The sequence below is a fragment of the Equus caballus genome, chromosome 9 (assembly GCF_041296265.1).
Source record: "Equus caballus isolate H_3958 breed thoroughbred chromosome 9, TB-T2T, whole genome shotgun sequence".
Taxonomy (NCBI): domain Eukaryota; kingdom Metazoa; phylum Chordata; class Mammalia; order Perissodactyla; family Equidae; genus Equus; species Equus caballus.
Genome location: NC_091692.1, coordinates 15,227,302 through 15,244,945, shown reverse-complemented (window position 1 = coordinate 15,244,945; position 17,644 = coordinate 15,227,302). Strand labels below are relative to the sequence as shown.

Genomic DNA, 17,644 nt, shown 5'->3' with positions numbered 1-17,644 from the left:
GTACACTAGAAAGGGCAGAGCTGGGAGACAGGAATATTAAGCAAGAAGTAGTGGTAGCAGACATGAAGAAAAAGGGACAGCACTTACAAATATTTCTGAGGTAAAAACTAACCTGGCTAGATGCGGTGGGTGGGGGAGGGACGGTGATAAAGGTGAGGAGGAATCAGCTTCTGTCTAGGAAGGAAAAATAAAATCCTAAGTACTGAGAGCAGTAGACGCTCTGAAATCAGAAAGCAAGCACAGATTGTGGGAGAGAGAGGAGAACCACAATTAGTTCAGTTTTAAAATTACTGTGTTTGAAACACCTTTCTGAATCCCTCAAACAGGTCACGGGGGACTATGGGTCTGGCCTAAAGTGTATTTATTTTAGGTATGGCTCGTCTTTTGGAAGTGAGAACAGGAGAAAGCTCTAAATTTAATTGATGGATAGATCCCTAAACCACTTCAGCAGGAAATACTAATCTATTTTTTTAAATTTAAATTACATTTATTAAAAAAAGATAATCATATAATTCAAACAAATAATTAAAAAAGGGTGGATAGAGTGAAAAGCCTTTCTTTTACCATTTCTCAAGCAACTGATTTTCTCTTCCCAGAGTAACCAACGTTAGCAGATCTTTTGTATCCTTCCTGGGACATTCTTCACTCGAACAAGCAAATATGCAGAGATCTTCCTTTCCCCCGTTTTATAACACATGTACACAGACCCCTCCCCTCACTGCTGCCCTCTCTGGCTAAAGGCCATTCGCCTACCTGAGAGTGGCACCCTCAGTCTTAATCACATCTCCATCTTTCAGATAAACATATTGCTGCTCTCCATCTCCTATAATTTCTTCTTTATGAGGATTCCGTGGCAGTTTTTTAATGCAATATACAGTGTCTAGGCACAAAACATGTAAAACATATTAAGTCACCCTTTAAATGAGAATTCAGCCTTTTAAGAGATCAACTTTCATAAAGCTAACACGTGAATGGCTGCAAAAAATATTAACGTTAAGAGACAATAGAAAATGGCATGAATTACAGCAGCTTATCTCTGGGATGGTAACTATTTCTTCTATCTCAACAAAAGGGCTTTTTACTCTCTCATGCCCCTCTAAATCTATATAAAAGCCCTTAGGTTTTTCTAGTTACTCCTATTTTATACAAAAATTTGAAAGTAGTTCTTCATAATCTAGCTAGCTTTGATATCAAGATGGGTGTTGAAGGGCAGTAATACAGAACCAGGGAACTTTTCTCTATCTAGGTGCCTAACAGAGAGTAAAAGAAGTCATGGCGTCATGGCAGTAGTTAACAATAAAAGGATGACAGCATAAAGTTCCTTCTGTGAAAGCTGAAAGGAAGCCCCAAACCCAGGGCTAAGAAATTAAACCATTAAAATAAATTTAACCCATACTACCACTGACACAAAGAAAATCAATTAAAACTAATCAACAGCTGAGTGCCAATTACGTAATCAGTATACTATGTATAGTGAATACAAGCACCATGACAGCGAAGTGCTTAAAAAAACTGTCATAGTTAGGAAGATAAAACTTCCAAACAGGAGATAATTAAAGAACTATATTCAGTACCATTTAATGAATATTAAACAAACAATTTAGCTAAGAAAAGCAACAGGAGTTTAGAGACAGGAGAAAATTAGGAAAGGATTCATAAATATTATAGAACTTGAGGTATGACTTACAGGATGAACAGGATGGGAAAAGGTATAGGGAGAGTTATAGGTAAGAGTAGCATTAGTAAAGGCAAAGAAAGGAGAATGAGATGGCATATGTGCAACAGTGTAATGCTACCAACTTGTCTAACGCCAAACCCTGGCTAGTAAGAGTGGAGATAAAGTGGGATAGGTAAGATGAGCTCAGATCATGGAGGGCCTTAAAGTGCCTTTCACAGAATAAAGGAATTTAAACTTTACCATACGTGGCCACTCTTCAGTAAGAAAATGAACCAGTGTTAACAGGTCGATCAATATGGCGCTATAGATGCAGAGACTGCAGGGGGAGAGATCAGAAAGACCAGGAGGGGATGACTATAATAACTCAGCTGGAAGGTAATGAATATTAGGGCTAGGGTGGTAGCAATGGAAATAAGGAGGGAGAAAAAGACCTTCAGAGAAAAACTGACAAGGCATAGAAATCTGGCTAGTACGGAGGACAAAGAAGACAGAAATATTGCAAATATAATAAAAATAAAACAAAACAACAGCAACTGGACCTTCCCTCTCTAGCCCCAAACTCCATTATTTTGTACCCTAGAGGCTGAAGAAAAAAACAATATGCTAGTCTGGGAAATGACATTACATAACAAGGTTGTCTTCACTATAGAGTAAGATGGTGAGGTTTTCTTGCCTGTTTTTATTTTTAACCTGCATAATTTTGTCTTTCAGTAAAGAAATGAAGGTACTATATTTCTAGTTATGAGACCTTTGGCAGACAATCCTTCCAAAAACTCTCGATCATCTCAAAATTACAAAGCAAATGTTATACTATAAAATAAGTTCGTGTCAGTTTTAAAAATTATGTGGAAATAAGAAAACACATATCCTATTCATAATAGCAATCTATACAGGCAGGATGGAGAAGGGCATGTTGAAAGCAATCATATAATAATTAATTATTACTACTTTTAATAAAAGCTTATTGAGATATAATTCACATACTATAAAACTTACCCTTTTAAAGTGTACAATTCAATGTTTCTCTAGTCAGCAAAGAATTGTACAACCATCACCACTACCTAATTTCAAAATATTTTCAAAACCCCTTAAAGAAACCGTGTACCCAAGGTAGTCACTCCCTATTCTCTTCTCTCAGTCCCTGGCAACCACTTAGCTACTTTGTGTCTGTGACATATGATTATCATTATTTTTGTTTCCCGAGGAATATTAGCCCTGAGCTAACATCCATTGCCAATCCTCCTCTTTTTGCTGAGGAAGACTGGCCCTGAGCTAACATCTGTGCCCATCTTCCTCTAATTTACATGTGGGACGCCTGCCACAGCATGGCTTGATAAGCAGTGCGTAGGTCTGTGCCCAGGATCCGAACCTGCGAACCCTGGAGTGCCGAAGAGGGGCGTGAGAACTTACTGCTATGCCGCTGGGCAGCCCTCTCTATCATATAATTATCTTAACAGGAGGAAACCCTCAGTCATTTGCTAAGGTTTGAATATTGGATTATAACATCATTGCTAATGCTAATTATTTAAGCTGATACAAACGTGATATTGTTCATGTATAATACTTTCCAATAAAAACACATTCTAATTGAATAACAGAAACAAACATTTGACTTCTAGGATTTGAATGTGAGATATGTGGTCAAGAACCAACTTCAGGTGCAAAATAATAATTATGAGATAAAATATATTTTATAAGATTTACTCAAAAACAAACCAGAACAAAACACTTAAGCAGCCTGGAGCTACATAGTTCTTATGTCTAGTAAAATTCTGGCTCCCTGTAAGCAACCAGGAGTTCCCAAATTATACAATGATTGCATTTTAAAATTTTGTAAGCAAGTTGTTTCAGAGTTACCGTATATTTCCATAGAAACCTTACAAATGGCATTCATAATGTCAATGTGGCCTGTAAAAACACAGGTTGTTTAGCGTTGAAAAGCAGTTGAAAAACTTCTCCATACTAATGATTGAACAGAATAGTAAAGCAATGTGGAACAAAAGAAAACAATAAAATAACAAAATGGAACAAGAATGCTAGTGATTAAGGATTTAGAGAGTGAAGAAATACATAGAGCTTTTGGGAGATGAATCTGAAAGGTACCTCTGTACAATTTTAGTGCAGAGCCACTCAAGGTCTGCATGCACTTGTCTAGCTTCAATACAGTTCAGAAAGAAAGACAACAAGCCACTTCTCAAACAAAATATTAAAATTTTAGCGGCTATAAAGCAGTGTCAAATTTCTCCTTGATTTTCTTTAAATCAACTTAATAGGTAATCTATGATGCAAATATTCATTATTTTATATAGTATTCAAAACTATTTTGATTTTTAATTTAAAGAAAGTGGGTCAAATGTCCATTAATTGGTGAATGGATAAACAAATTGTGGTATATTCCTACCATGGATTACTACTTGGCAATAAAAAGGAACAAACTACTGACACACGAAACACGAGTGAATCTCAAAAACATCCAGTATGAAAGAAGCCAGACAGAAAGTGATTCTGTATGCTTCCATTATGTGAAATTTCAGAACAGGCAAAACTAATCTACAGTGAAATAAAGCAGACCAGTGGTTGCTGGAGGCGGAGGGGAAATCACTGTAGAGTGGCATGACCAGACTTCTTTTTGGGGCAGTGGGAGTGTTCTTTATCTTTTTTGCTTTTTGTGAATTTTTTTTGGTGAGGAAGATTCACTCTGAGCTAACATCCGTTGCCAATCCTCCTCTTTTTTTGCTTGAGGAAGATTAGCCCTGAGCTAACATCTGTGCCAGTCTTCCTCTGTTTGTATGTGGGATGCCGCCACAGCCCGGCTGATGAGTGGTAGGTCCGCACCCAGGATCCCAACCCACAAACCTAGGCCACTGGAGTGCAGAACTTTAACCACTCAGCCACCGGGCTGGCCCCTCTTTATCTTGACTGGAGTGCTCACATAGGTGTTTACCAAACTATACACTTAAAATGGGTACATTTTATGTATGTAAATTCAAGCTCAATAAAGTTGATTTATGAAGGAGAAAAAGTGGGCCATAAACATTTAAGTTTTTCAAACTGACCCTCATGTTAAAAGAGTTGACCAAAGCTAATTATAACCCTCAGCATAGTTTTTTCACAAAATTTAATGAGTAGATAGACAAGAGAAAGAATGATGAGAAGTGAGACTGGGAGACAATGACTTGCACAGTCCCCTCGGTTGGAAGAAAGGAGGTCAGAGGGTAAGAAAGTTAGGTTAGATGGTTTTTTACAACGGACAGCCTGGTGACATTGAGTGCTATAGCTGAGAATATCTGGGTGTCCCAATTGTAGTCTCAAGGCCTAAAAAGAAATACTTAAAAATATTTGTTGAATGCATACGTGCATTCCTTTTGTGAAAGAACATTCATTTGTTTTTTAAAGATTGGCACCTGACAACTGTTGCCAATTTCTTTTTTTTCCCTGCTTTTTCTCCCCAAATCCCCCCGAGTACATAGTTGTATATTTTAGTTGTGGGTCCTTCTTGTTGTGGCATGTGGGATGCTGCCTCAGTGTGGCCTGATGAGCGGTGCCATGTCCGCACCCAGGATCCCAACCGGAGAAACCCTGGGCCGCTGAAGTGGAGCACTTGGGCACGGGGCAGGCCCTCTGCATGAACATTCTTGACCTCCTTGTCTTTCACGTGCCTTGAGCATGCCAAGCATACCCCCATTCCAGTAATGGGTCCTGCAATGCCCTCTGCCCGGTGTGCCCTCCTCTCAGATACCCATATAGCTTATTCCCTCTCCCTGTCCACCTTAAATATAACAGACACTGCCCTCCTCTACTTTATTCTCTCTTCCTTTTCTTCCCTTAGCTTCATTTTTCTTCAAAGAACCAATCACCACCTGATCTATTATTTATTTACCATTTACCTTCCCTAATAGAATGAAAGCTCCATGAGAGCAGAGTCTTTGTTTTGCTCACTATATATCACTTGTGTCAAGAACAGTGCCTGGATATAGTGGTCATTTGAGTATTTGTTAAAGGAAGGAAGGAAGGAAGGAAGGAATGAATCCATGTGATGGTAGGATAAGGGAATAAGGAGAGAATGGTCAAGTGTTGGTACTGAATAGGTTTCAGGGACAGAAAAGTATCACCACAATGATCTTTCACCAGTATTTCAGTCCATCACAGTAATTGCCTTAAAGTTATGGAAGACCTGAGATCATGTTTAGAATGTGGACGTTAGCACCTACCTCACAGTATCCACGCATAAGGTGTTCAGCACGGTGCCTGGCCCATGTAAATGCTCAACATTAGTTAGTTACTATTAAATCTGAAGTAGTAACTGTCACACAGACTAAATTAAAACTGACCTTTATCACTGGGCAAAGGGGAAAAATAAGAGGAAAAAGATTTGAAATAGAAAACAGAACTTTTCCTTTCCTCCTTTGTTAAAATTGGGAACAGTATTCAAGTTATATTAATTGCAAAAAGTACAATTTAAATATAAGGTATTCATTCAGTAAATGGTTTACTAGCTTACTTAGCTCTGTAACTGAAATAAATTATTCTGAAAACATAGTTTTCCTCAATGAGATTAACGGCAGTTTTCTCTTTACCATTACTGATGCTTTTACAGATATCTCTTATGCCTCCAGTATGATCACGGTGCCAATGAGTCACTATGATTTCCTGGATTGCTGTGTTAAATTCAGTCAGAGCCTGCTTTAAACAGCTGATATATTCTGGAACTGCAGGTTCTCCAGTGTCAATGAGGATTCTCCTGTAAAGTAAATGGAAGATAATCACACAATTGGAACACAGAGTTAATATTAGCATATTTCTCACATAGATAATTTACATTACATTTAAGAAACTGCATATATTGCTTTGCTTTTAACATGCTTGACAACCAGCTATATGTTACTTCAGCTTAATCATAGTAATCTCCTTAAGAAAGTTCTTTGAAAAAATTTATGGCTAAGTGTAAGTCTGAACAAGGAATAAAATTAATACTGCACCCTTATATAGCACTTAAATATGGCACTGTTTCAAGGATCTTAGATATTTAGACAATCATATCCCCCCTAATAACTATTTAAGGTATGTATTTCATTACTATATCCAGAAATTAAGTAACTTGCCCCAGCTTACTCTGCAAATAAGTGGCAGAACCAGCATTCAAACCCAGGTATTCTGGTGCCAGAATATGTCCTTTTATTCACTCTGCCTTTGAGATCTTCTACAACACCCTCAAAGGTCTCATAGATATGAAAGATTTAATTCACGGGCATCCCTAAAGAAACCCAGTCTTCTGCACTACATATACCACCTCCCACTGACGTCTTCCACTGCCCTTTACACACGGAAATGAGGGCAGCAGGGAGGCACGGGGCAATGTCTGAGGGGCTTGCTTCCTTCACTGAGACAACCCTGTTAGTTATATTTCTCTGCTTGCACTTCTGAACCTTCCTTATATTTTGTCTGCCCTTCCTCAACATCTTATGGGACGATGGTCTTTCTCTATGACGTTTTCCTGAACTAAAGAAATGAAGGGTGACGTTTTCGTCCTCAAGGACCAGTTCAGAAACATCTGACTTCAGGTGGTTTCACAGTAACTCCTCTCTAATGCAGGCAGGGGGGAGATTAGCCTGATGAAAAGTCTGAGTCACTCGTTCATTTGTTAATTTATCAGTAACTGTTTATGAATTATCTACTACATGCCGTGCCTTTCTTGCAAGACAAAAAACCCTGTTTACATTCTAGTGGAGGATGGGAAGGGGAGCTGTAAAAACAAACAATAACAGTAACAGTGACAGATAACAGACAGCATTTTGCAGAACATAAAATGAGGTAAATATGACAGGAAGTAACTGGATGGCTCTTTTATGTTGGATGGTTTGTTTTCCCAAGACCTTCAGCCACAAGGGGAGGGCAGTGGCCTTAGGATTCAATGGCTTCTATCTACATCTTAGTTCCCTAGAGTAGTTCACAAGTACACAGTGTTACAACTGTCCTCTCTGGAGATAGGGAAACCAGGCCAAAGGGTAAGTTATACAGTCCTTTGGCCGTGGAAATGTGAGGAGGAGATGGTTTAAAGAACACTTAGGAGGTGTGATCAAAACGATTTTTTTTAACAACTGGATGTGGAAGGGAAAGGAAAGAGTTGATGATTCTGAGGTTTCTAGGTGGGATGACTGGTGTGTCAATCAAGATTGTAAACACTGGAGGCAGCAAATTTGAGATGGGTTTGGTTTGGGTCAGGGTGAATTTTGAGTACTCTGCCTGCCATCTTCCCTGGCTTTTTCTCCGTAGTACTTATTACCATCTGAGATACAATGTATTTACATGTTTATTTATTTGTTGCCTATTTCCACACCCTCCCCCATCCCACAAATTTAAGCCCCATGAGTGTAGGAATCTTGTTTGTCTGGTTCTGCCAGAGCCTACACACTGACAGGTACTAGGTAATAAGTATTTGTTGAATGAATAAATAAGGCAGTAGCTTTATTTTTATCTTATTTAATTATTAAAACAATTCTATGAGTTTACTCTCATTGTACAGAGGAGGAAGCTGAGGCCTTACAAGTTGACACACATCTAATACATTAACTTGCTCTATGTCACAAACTCTAGCAGAGGATATATTTGAATCCACACCTCTCTAACTCCAATGCCCATTTTCTTTGGATGTGAGAATTACTTCAGCAGGTTTTGATGAACAACTTTACTTTTTTTTCATTTTTCATTTTTTTTGCTGGGGAAGACTCACCCTCAGCTAACAACTGTTGCCAATCTTCCTCTTTTTTTTTCTCCCCAAAGCCCCAGTACATAGTTGTATATCCTAGTTGTAAGTCCTTCTAGTTCTTCTATGTGAGTTGCCACCACAGCATGGCTACCGACAGACAAGTGGTATGGTACCATGCCCAGAAATTGAACCCGGGCTGCTGAAGCAGAGCGTGTCAAACTTTAACCACTAGGCCATCAGGACTGGCTCTGATGGACACCTTTAGGTAATGAGTTCTTAACTATTCTTATGTCTTGGGCCATTTTGGCAGTGTGGTGAAACCTATGGGCCAGTCTCAGCACAATGTTTTAGAGTGCCTAAAATAAAATATATAGGATTACAAAATAAACCAATTATATTGAAATACAGTTATCAAAATAAAAAAATTATGATATAGTATTACATGTGCTTCCTTATTATCATATGAAGTAACAAGACCAGCACCAAATCTTATAATGACTCTAATTTCTAAACAGTGGTGAATATACATACTATTTTGAGATACCTGTCATGACTGTAATATACTATGAAAATATTAGACAAAAAAAATCTCCGGCACGGCCAATTACTACTATGGTTTGTTGCTTATGTTCACACTTGAACAAAAGGTTAATTTTCAGTTTGAGGTTAATAAAGGTGTCATTTTTTTTCCTCCAGCTAAGGTTACATTCTCTGAATTATACCCTTTGGAGGACCAGAGAAGATCCCAGGTTAAGAACCCCTGATTCTGGTAGAGGAGGAAGGAGAAAAGAAGATAATAAAATCAAGTCTGAGCTACTTGAATTGAATTAACTATTAATTGTTTGTTGATGAACCTCCAGTTGTCTAGAGCAGTTCTGGCATAAAATAGGTACTCAATAAACGTATACTGAATAAACTTAGTTCAAATTCTAATGAATGACTACTAGGTACAAGATATTGTGCTATATACCTTATGAGATGAAAAGCTGAGCAAGACGGACTGTACAGTCTAGGAATTTACGGTTTATTTCTATATCTACAATACATTGTGCCATGCTTGGCACTGTGCACATTTAGTCATACAAAATTAAAAATACACAAACTATGGGGCTGGCCCAGTGCCGTAGTCATTATGTTCACATGCTCTGCTTTGGTGGCCTGGGGTTCACAGATCTGGATCCTGGGTGGGGACTTAGCACCACTTGTCAAGCCACGATGTGGTGGCGTCCCACAGAAAATACAGGAAAATTGGCACAAATGTTAGCTCAGTGACAATCTTCCTCACAAAACACAAACAAACAAAAAAACACAAACTATAATATTATAATACTCTCAACAATACTCTCTAGCCTACTATCTTACATTTTGGCTGCCTCCACGCATTTGGGGATATCTGGCATTTATTAACCACAAATTCTTGTTGCCCTTTAATTAGCATCACTTAAAGACTATTTTGGAGGTCTTCTGGCCCTTGAGAAGAATCCTTCCATGTGTCAGCACAAGACTTCTCAAATTTTTTCAAACCACCAACACCCTACCCTTTTTCAATCCTTGCCTCCTCCTCCTCTCAAGGAACTCTGTTTTGAAATGTCCTGTAATCTAAAAATGAGTTTAAGTAATAATGTCCTTATTTTAAATTAAAGGCCAGATTATATCAAGTCGATCAAAAGTCATGACAAAATTAATGGGGTTAATACATAGATTTGATAAAATCTAGTAGTAAAGAAAACAATTCTTTTAGAATGACCATGCTTTCTGTTTGCAAGTGAAAGTGTGAGTGACAGACCTCTGGCCCTACAGAATGTGGTTCATGGTCCTTCCTTCTTAGGTCTCCTAAGGGTGCCGATCTGGTCTAACAAAATTGGTATTGGCAAAGTAAGGACTTTCAAAGTGAGGAAAATAGGACTTTCACAAGTCCTGGAATAAACACAATCTATTCAGAACAGAGGAGAAGTGTCTAGATGCTATAAAACTTAAAAATTAAGTTTTTATCAAGCATTAGGGAAAAAACAGTCACACTGATAACATCTTACATTGACTGACATAGCAATTTAAAGTAACACTTGGCGCTTTCGTATTTCTTATCTCTTTGACCCTCAGAGCAACTCTAGGGAGGTATTATTACTTTTTATTATTTTATTTTATGGAAGAGGAAACTAGCCTTGGGAAAGGCTAACTGATTTGCTCCAAGCTCCAGGAAAAGGCAGTGCTAGGAAGCACCAGATATTCAGATACAAGGTCTAGTGACTTCTCTATTGAAGACACACTGCCTCTGGTGGAAGGGACTGCTCAGGCAAGCCCCTAGATCATCCTTCATGTGCATAAAGAAAACTTCAGCTGTAAATTAGAAAAAAATGTTCTCAGTTTCCTCCTTAACAAATAGCAGTTCCATCAATGACGTTTGGGAGTAGTTATCGCAAAGGATTAGACAGTGTCATCTCTATGTGGGCTGGCTGACTTTGCTGCTCATGGCCACAGACAATATCCCATCTCAGGAGGTCATTTTGCAAATGCAAGTTATGCTAATAAAGGGGGCAAGAGAAGAGTGCAGAACAATCTGTACAGGTCTGTAACAGATTTAACCACTAGACCACACTGCCTGGCACACAGTAACAATCTGCTACGTGAATGGAGAAAAAAATTCTTCAATTGCTGGAAATTAGTGGAATCAACTTCCTCTTTTAGGTATTTTATATCAAGAAAGCTATTAAATAGCCTCTGTCAATGTCCTATCACTCTTACAAAATCATTAACTATTTTCTGGGCACCTACTATGAACCCAGAATTGTCTGGCTGCTATGAGGGAAGAAGTGACAAAAATAACAGCTAACATTATTGTATGCTTTCCACATGCTGCAATTTAAGTGCTTTTGATATGACTTTTCACTTAAATTTCAATGAATCTTTATACCATCCTTATGACATAGGTACTATACAACCCTCATTGTATAGATAAGGAATCTGAAGCTTAGAGAATCAACTGTCTTCTCCAAAGTCACAAGCCAGGGTTAGGAGCTACGTAATCAGAGTCCAGAGTCTTAACTCTACTGCACTTTTCCTATCAATAGGAAATAGTATATTTGCCCTCAAGATATTTACAATTTTATAGTAAAGGTTAAAATTGCAGTCTTTAGAGGTTCTTAGGCAGGGGAGGAATGTGGAAATACTCTTTGGAAGATGTGACTATTATTTGTCCACTCAATGTTTGTTAAATACCTATGTACTAGGTGGGCATCACAGGAGGGCTAGCAGTGCTTTAGGGAAATTCATTTGGTATTCACGGGTTGATCAGAATGAGGAAGGAAGACCAGCTTAAACTGCAGTGATCCAGCAGTCCTAAAATCATAACAGAGAAAATGTAGAGAAGGCTCATTTATTCAGCAAATATTTACCATCCTACCTGTACTACATACAAGGCTCTGTGCTAGCTGCTGGGGATAGAGTAATGAATAAGCCTTCACTGAATTTTTATTCTAGTGGGGAGTGGAGGTGGGGAAAGACACTAAGCTTTTTCTTACACAAAATAATCGTTTTATTATCATTGAGATAAGGGCCACGAAAAACATGGAGTGCTAAGGCAGTGTATTACATAAACCTAACGTAGCCTAAGGGGTCAGGGAAGGCTTCCCTGAGGAAATGATATTTTCACTAAGCTCTAAAGGATGAGTGAGGTTAGCTGGGTGAGGAGGATAGCGATAAGAGGGGTTCAGGGAGGAAAGCATGCATGAAAGCCCTGAGGCAGAATGGATACAATTCATCTGGCTGGGAGGGGAGAGAGGCTTGAGATCAGGCTGACGAGATGCAAGGAGACCAGAACATGCAAGGTCTTCTAATTTTCATTAAAAAAAAAAAAATACTACTTTGGCTACATGGAAGAGAATGGATCGAAGAGGGACAAAAGCACACGCAGAGAACACAGTTAGAGGATATTTTAGAAGCCTAAGCAAGAGTTGCACTGGCTTGGACTGGGCGACAGCAGTGGAAATGGAGAGATGTTCGTAATGGCTTGATGTGTGTGCAGGATGCAAAGAAAAATGTTAAGTATGTACTTAAATATTTGCCTTGATCAAATGTAGAGATGGGGGGCCGGCCAGGTGTTGCAGCGGTCAAGTGCACATGTTCCGCTTCGGCAGCCTGGGGTTTGCCAGTTTGGATCCCAGGTGCGGACATGGCACCACTTGTCAAGCCATGCTGTGGCAGGTGTCCCACAATAAAGTAGAGGAAGATGGGCATGGATGTTAGCTCAGGGCCAGTCTTCCTCAGCAAAAAGAGGAGGATTGGCAGTGGATGTTAGCTCAGGGCTAATCTTCCTCAAAAAAAAAAAAAGTAGAGATGGTTTTGTTTGCCAAGATATACACAACTGGAAAAGGACCAGGTTTAGTTTCCCACTCAACCCCATGAGTTCATGTTTGGGAAATACTGAGTTTCAAGTGGCTGTGAGTCATCCAAGAACAGGTTTAAGAAAGCAGTTGGCTACTCTAGTCTGAAGATCAAGTTTGGATTTTGTCTAAACTGGAGCTATAAATTTGGGAGTTATTAATAAATAGATAATAGGTGAAGTGAAGGAAATGGACAAGATTACCTAGGTAGAGAATACAGCATGAGAACAGAAAAAAGACTGTACTGCATCTTGAGGAACTCAAACACTTAAAAGATCTGGTAAAGAGGATGATTCTAGAAAAGAGACTGGGAAAGAACAGCTAGAAAGGTAAGAAGAAACGAGGACAACGTGATGTTAGCAAATCAAGGAGGGTGGTCAACAGGGTCAAAACAAAGATGCTGAAGTTTGAATAAGATGGGAATGGAAAAATGCCATAGGGTTTAGTGATATAAGAGCCACCTGTGATCTTTACCGGTTTACTGCAGTAGAACAGGTGAATACCAATATCACAAGCTCTTACTTGGACCCAATTAATACTCATTTCTAGCCACTCGACTTCTACTTTGCACAGGAGAAAGGCATCACTTGTACATTAACTTATTCTAGCCCAACTATATGGACTCATCATTTCTCTCTCTCTCATATATGAGTGATTCTACCGGTCACTCCACTGCCACATTCCACTATGAGTTTATGTGAGCTGTAGTGTACGCAGTATAAGATGGGAGACCATGAATCTGCTCTTCCTTTAGTCAGTTGCAGGTTCTTTCCGTCTCTTTTAGCATAGGCACTTTGCTACACTGAGTGTGATTCTAGTGTTTAAAGATACAGAATGTACTTTTCACACAACATGGCCTCTAAACACAACTTCTTCTGGTTTTCAAATGAAATCAGCCATCTGTTCATGTTGGGAGGAAAAGAAGTAAGCACGGGACTTACTGAGAGACAGTACATTGATCTCCAACACAGAGTTCTCCTAAGAGACTTTCTAGGGTAATTCTGACTATCTGCTATTTTCATGTTGGGTATCGACTTAAGAGATAGTTTAAGATGACACCCTGAAGAGAAGAGAATGCCTAGGGACTGCCTGGGGCGGAGTCCCAGCCAACACTGACTCTAGCCTAGACATAAGGTATTTTTTCTGCTTAATTCTCTATCCTCCTAGGTTCTGGAGGCAGCCTAAAGCTCTTGTACCTACCTAACTCATTCTTGTTTACTCTGGACTTAATCTTTGGCCCGCCTGAGTTGCAATACTTTCACTTTTTCCACTCTGCTGCTTCTAAAATTCTGATTTACTGGAAAAAGGCAAATACAGTAGATGCTTCAAATGAAAACTCAATAAACCATACTTATTAATCTGTATTTAGTGATTAGCTATATTTTATTAATTGTAACACGTTGTGACTGCACAATTAAACTCTATGCTCAGGGGGAACTATATCTTTTGTATACTAAAGACTATACAAAAATTGCTCAATGCACTTATTGGGCAGTAAACCTTATCTCCCCATTTCTGCATAATTCCACTAAAACAGAATGCAGATGAACAAGAGAAAAACCTTAGAAATACAGATAGGTTATTCCATCCGCAAAATAACTTAAATAAGGCCACACAGTAACAAAACCCAAAATTAGTCAGCTCCTCTTTCCCAAGGGCTAGGGGGCTCTTTCGGGTTTCAGACTCGAGCAATGTGGAAGCAAGAAAACCCTGCCCTCTGCCGGTGAGTTAAGAAAAAGGCCTCAGCACAATTAATCGCTTTGGCGAAGGGAAGTTACACTTCGGTCAAAACGCTAGTGAAAGTCAAAGGTGAGCCAAGTAAACGCCTTCCTGGGTTCTTAACAACTCTGGGCGATCCTAAATTCTCAACAGGTTAAACACGCTCGCCCTCGCATTCAACACCAAACAAAGCAAACTGGGTTTCAAGAACAGGAAGTGTTTTTTTTTCATTATTTCTCCCTCACAGCCATGGTTAAGTCAGAGAGTTTAGCACCCGGGGTGGTCGTGATTAGGGGAGGTCCTGGGTGGGGCTGCCCGGCCCGAGCAGGACGCCGCGCTCCCGGCTGCGGGCGCACAGCCTCCCGGCCCGCGGCGACCCATGGGCTCAGCCTAGCCCCGTGGGTCTCGAGGGCCGCTGTGCATGTTGGGGAGAGACGAGGGACGTTTACCTGGGGCCGGTCCCCACCAAGTAGGTGTTGGTGCCCTGCAGGGTCATGGGCCCCGGGTTACAGCCCAGGACGCGCACCACCCGGCCGGACAGCCGTTCGATGGGCCGCAGCGAGGCACTCATCTCCGCCGCAGCCGCTCGCCCACTGCGAGAGCACCCGGGCGCAGGCCCCAGCGAGGCCCGGAAGGGGCGGGGCCACGGCTCACGTGACGCCGCGCGAGCACGGCGAGGCCACTCGGCGGCGAGGCCGGGGGCGGGGCCATGGGTCACGTGACGTCGGGCGGGTCTGGCGGGCGGTGGCGGGAGGGAGTCGGCGGGCGCGTGGCTGAGGGGGCGTGAGGCGAGGCTGGCTCCGGGCCCGCCGGCGCTGCGGCTTCTCCCGGGAGGTTGTGTCCCCGCAGAGGAGTTCATCCACGTGGACGAGTTACATTTTGACCTGGAAAGTCTTGTGATGGAGCGAGGGGCAGGCAGGTTTGGGGTTAGTTTCCGATTTACTAAATCCTGGGCAGGATTGCTTGTCAGGTTTGTAGGCAGTGGGTCTGTGTGGGGGTGTGTGTGGAGGAGTCTGTCAATCTTTTATAATAAATAGCAAACTAGTGTTTGCTTCGTGCTCGCTGCTGTGCTAAGGGCTTTTTGGAAACACTACTGTGTTTAATCCTCTGCGTCGGAGTTTTGTCCCCGTCTGCCAGGCACCAACACTTGCCCCCATCTGGCCGACTCGGGGAGCTGGCCTCTCCTCTCTTGTGCCACCCTCCTGCCCAGAGAGCCGGGTGGCCTCGTGGAGGAGCTTCATTCCCAAGACACAGGGACCTATTTTCTCTGTAAGGAGTCCTTTACTGATTTGCTAAGCGTTAACTATTCCGGTGTTAACGACGGCTCCCCTTCAAAAAAATCGAGTCACAGTTTACCTAAAAGGAAACGCGCAGATCCTAGGATGTTTCACCCAGTTATGACAATTGCATGCAACTATTACCCCAAAGAGGTATAGAATATGTCCCCTCTCCCAGCCCAGCCCTTTTCCAGAACAAGTGAGAAACTGACACACTTGGTGCTCGTAGTCCTAAAATTTAGGACAAGCTTTTTTAACATTCTTTTTTTGCAGGTATTTCTGAAGAAAAGACTGCCATTAATTTATAAAATATTTGTTTTACAAATCAGCAGTTTAATAGTCCAGATTTTTTGATACACCTGTATTGTGTGTGACAAATTGCTTTGCCTTCTGTCTCAAACAGGTACTTTTAATGGAAAAGTGTTTCAGAAACCTTCTCTGAAATAATCGTGTAAATTATCCCCCCTGCAATGAGAAGGCAAGCAGTATGCCTTTAAAAAAAATTCTTGGAATAACCGTCAAAATTCCATACATCAGGAATTTTCAACTCACCAAGATTTATTAATTTTTAGCATCATTAGTGGCTATTCAAGCAGAAAAGTACCTCCATCTTCCCTTTTTAAGAGCTCTGTGCTGGAAAGCCAGCAAACCTTTGAGAAGAGGGTGGAACAGTAATTTCTGGACGATAGTGCTCTTCCTGAGACTCCTGGCAGCTCTGTTTTCTTATCCCTTAGCTTTTTTTTTCCTTTTCAGTTAGAATTTCCCTTGAGCTTCCATCTCAGTTTCATTTAGTCCATTGCTAAGTTCTTTATTTGGCAGATGAAGCAACGGGTCTGACAATTTAAGAGTTAAGTGACTTAAGTAGAGTTATACAAGAGACGCTAGCGGAGGAGCAGGAACAGAGGGTAGCTAGTGAACTTGCTTTAGACGAGTTGAAATTGAGGTCATCGTGGGATATTTCCAGTAAAGAAATCTATAGGCAGTTGGGTATATGGGTTGAGCTCAGAAGACAGAGCTTCTTTGTGGATAGTTTAGCAAAGTGACTTTAAGTTCTTCTCCAAGAAGTAAGACCAAAGATTTTTACATTCTGTTCAGTGACATTTATAGTCGTTTATCATCTGCCTACAACGTGCAAAGTGTTGTTGTAGATGTATTGAGGGGGTGTTAGAATGAGTAAGGTAGTAAGCTTTCTAGAGGCTTATAACCAGGAGGGAGTCATACATGATCTTATTTTAAAGCATATGTGGGTAAATCCTAGAGGAGAAGTACAGCTAAAGGATGGGATTGCAAGGATGAAGGGAAGTATCACGTTCATTGGGAATATCTGGGAAAGCTTAAAGGTGGTGGATTTTGAGCTGATTCTTAAAGGATTGATAGAACTTGATCAGGCAGATAGAGGTAGAAGGGCATTCTGGAAAGTAAATAACCTTGAGCAAAGGCTTGGAATTGGAAGAAATGTAGTATTTATTTTGAGAATAGAAACTGACAATCATATGTTCTTGGGGCATCGCATTTGACAAGGTACAAAGTTTGAAAAAGTAGGTGGGGCTACATTAATTATACTTTGTAAGTTCTTCATCGGAGTATCTTAAATTCCAGAATCTCTCTCCCTTTCTGACATGACCACTTGGACATGCTGTGAGGCAAATTGTATATTCTTAAAACTTAATTGATAAATCCAGTAAAAGCTTGTTATGTACTCAACCTAAAAAAGGAGCCGTGTTATTCCTCCTCTCAATGTGATAGTTATGAAGGGATGTACTGACGTTACAATGATACAGACTCTGTTATCACTAGATTAGAAAATCCCACGTGACTAACAGGTGATTTCAGTTTCCTTTTAGCGTTTGATCTTAAAGGTTTACATGCCCTTTAATTATACTTG

General features: G+C 40.5%; 2 protein-coding genes across 4 annotated transcripts in view; one reads left to right on the top strand and one right to left on the bottom strand.

The window, feature by feature from the left end:
• The window catches only part of LACTB2 (lactamase beta 2), a 36,462-nt gene extending 21,247 nt beyond the window's left edge, over positions 1-15,215 (bottom strand). The window contains exons 1-3 of one of the 2 annotated variants that reach the window (XM_023648479.2): positions 14,932-15,215; positions 6,256-6,419; positions 754-880 (exon numbers count right to left, since the gene is read on the bottom strand). In XM_023648479.2, the coding sequence (XP_023504247.1) occupies positions 754-880; positions 6,256-6,419; positions 14,932-15,053 (413 nt within the window). In that variant the 5' untranslated portion in view covers positions 15,054-15,215. The remainder of the gene's footprint in view (positions 1-753; positions 881-6,255; positions 6,420-14,931) is intronic. The other variant, XM_023648480.2, reaches the window with a different exon arrangement.
• XKR9 (XK related 9) overlaps positions 15,180-17,644 on the top strand; it is a 31,796-nt gene continuing 29,331 nt past the window's right edge. The window contains exon 1 of one of the 2 annotated variants that reach the window (XM_001492967.4): positions 15,180-15,408. The gene's annotated coding sequence lies outside the window, so the exon portion shown is untranslated. The remainder of the gene's footprint in view (positions 15,409-17,644) is intronic. The other variant, XM_070221442.1, reaches the window with a different exon arrangement.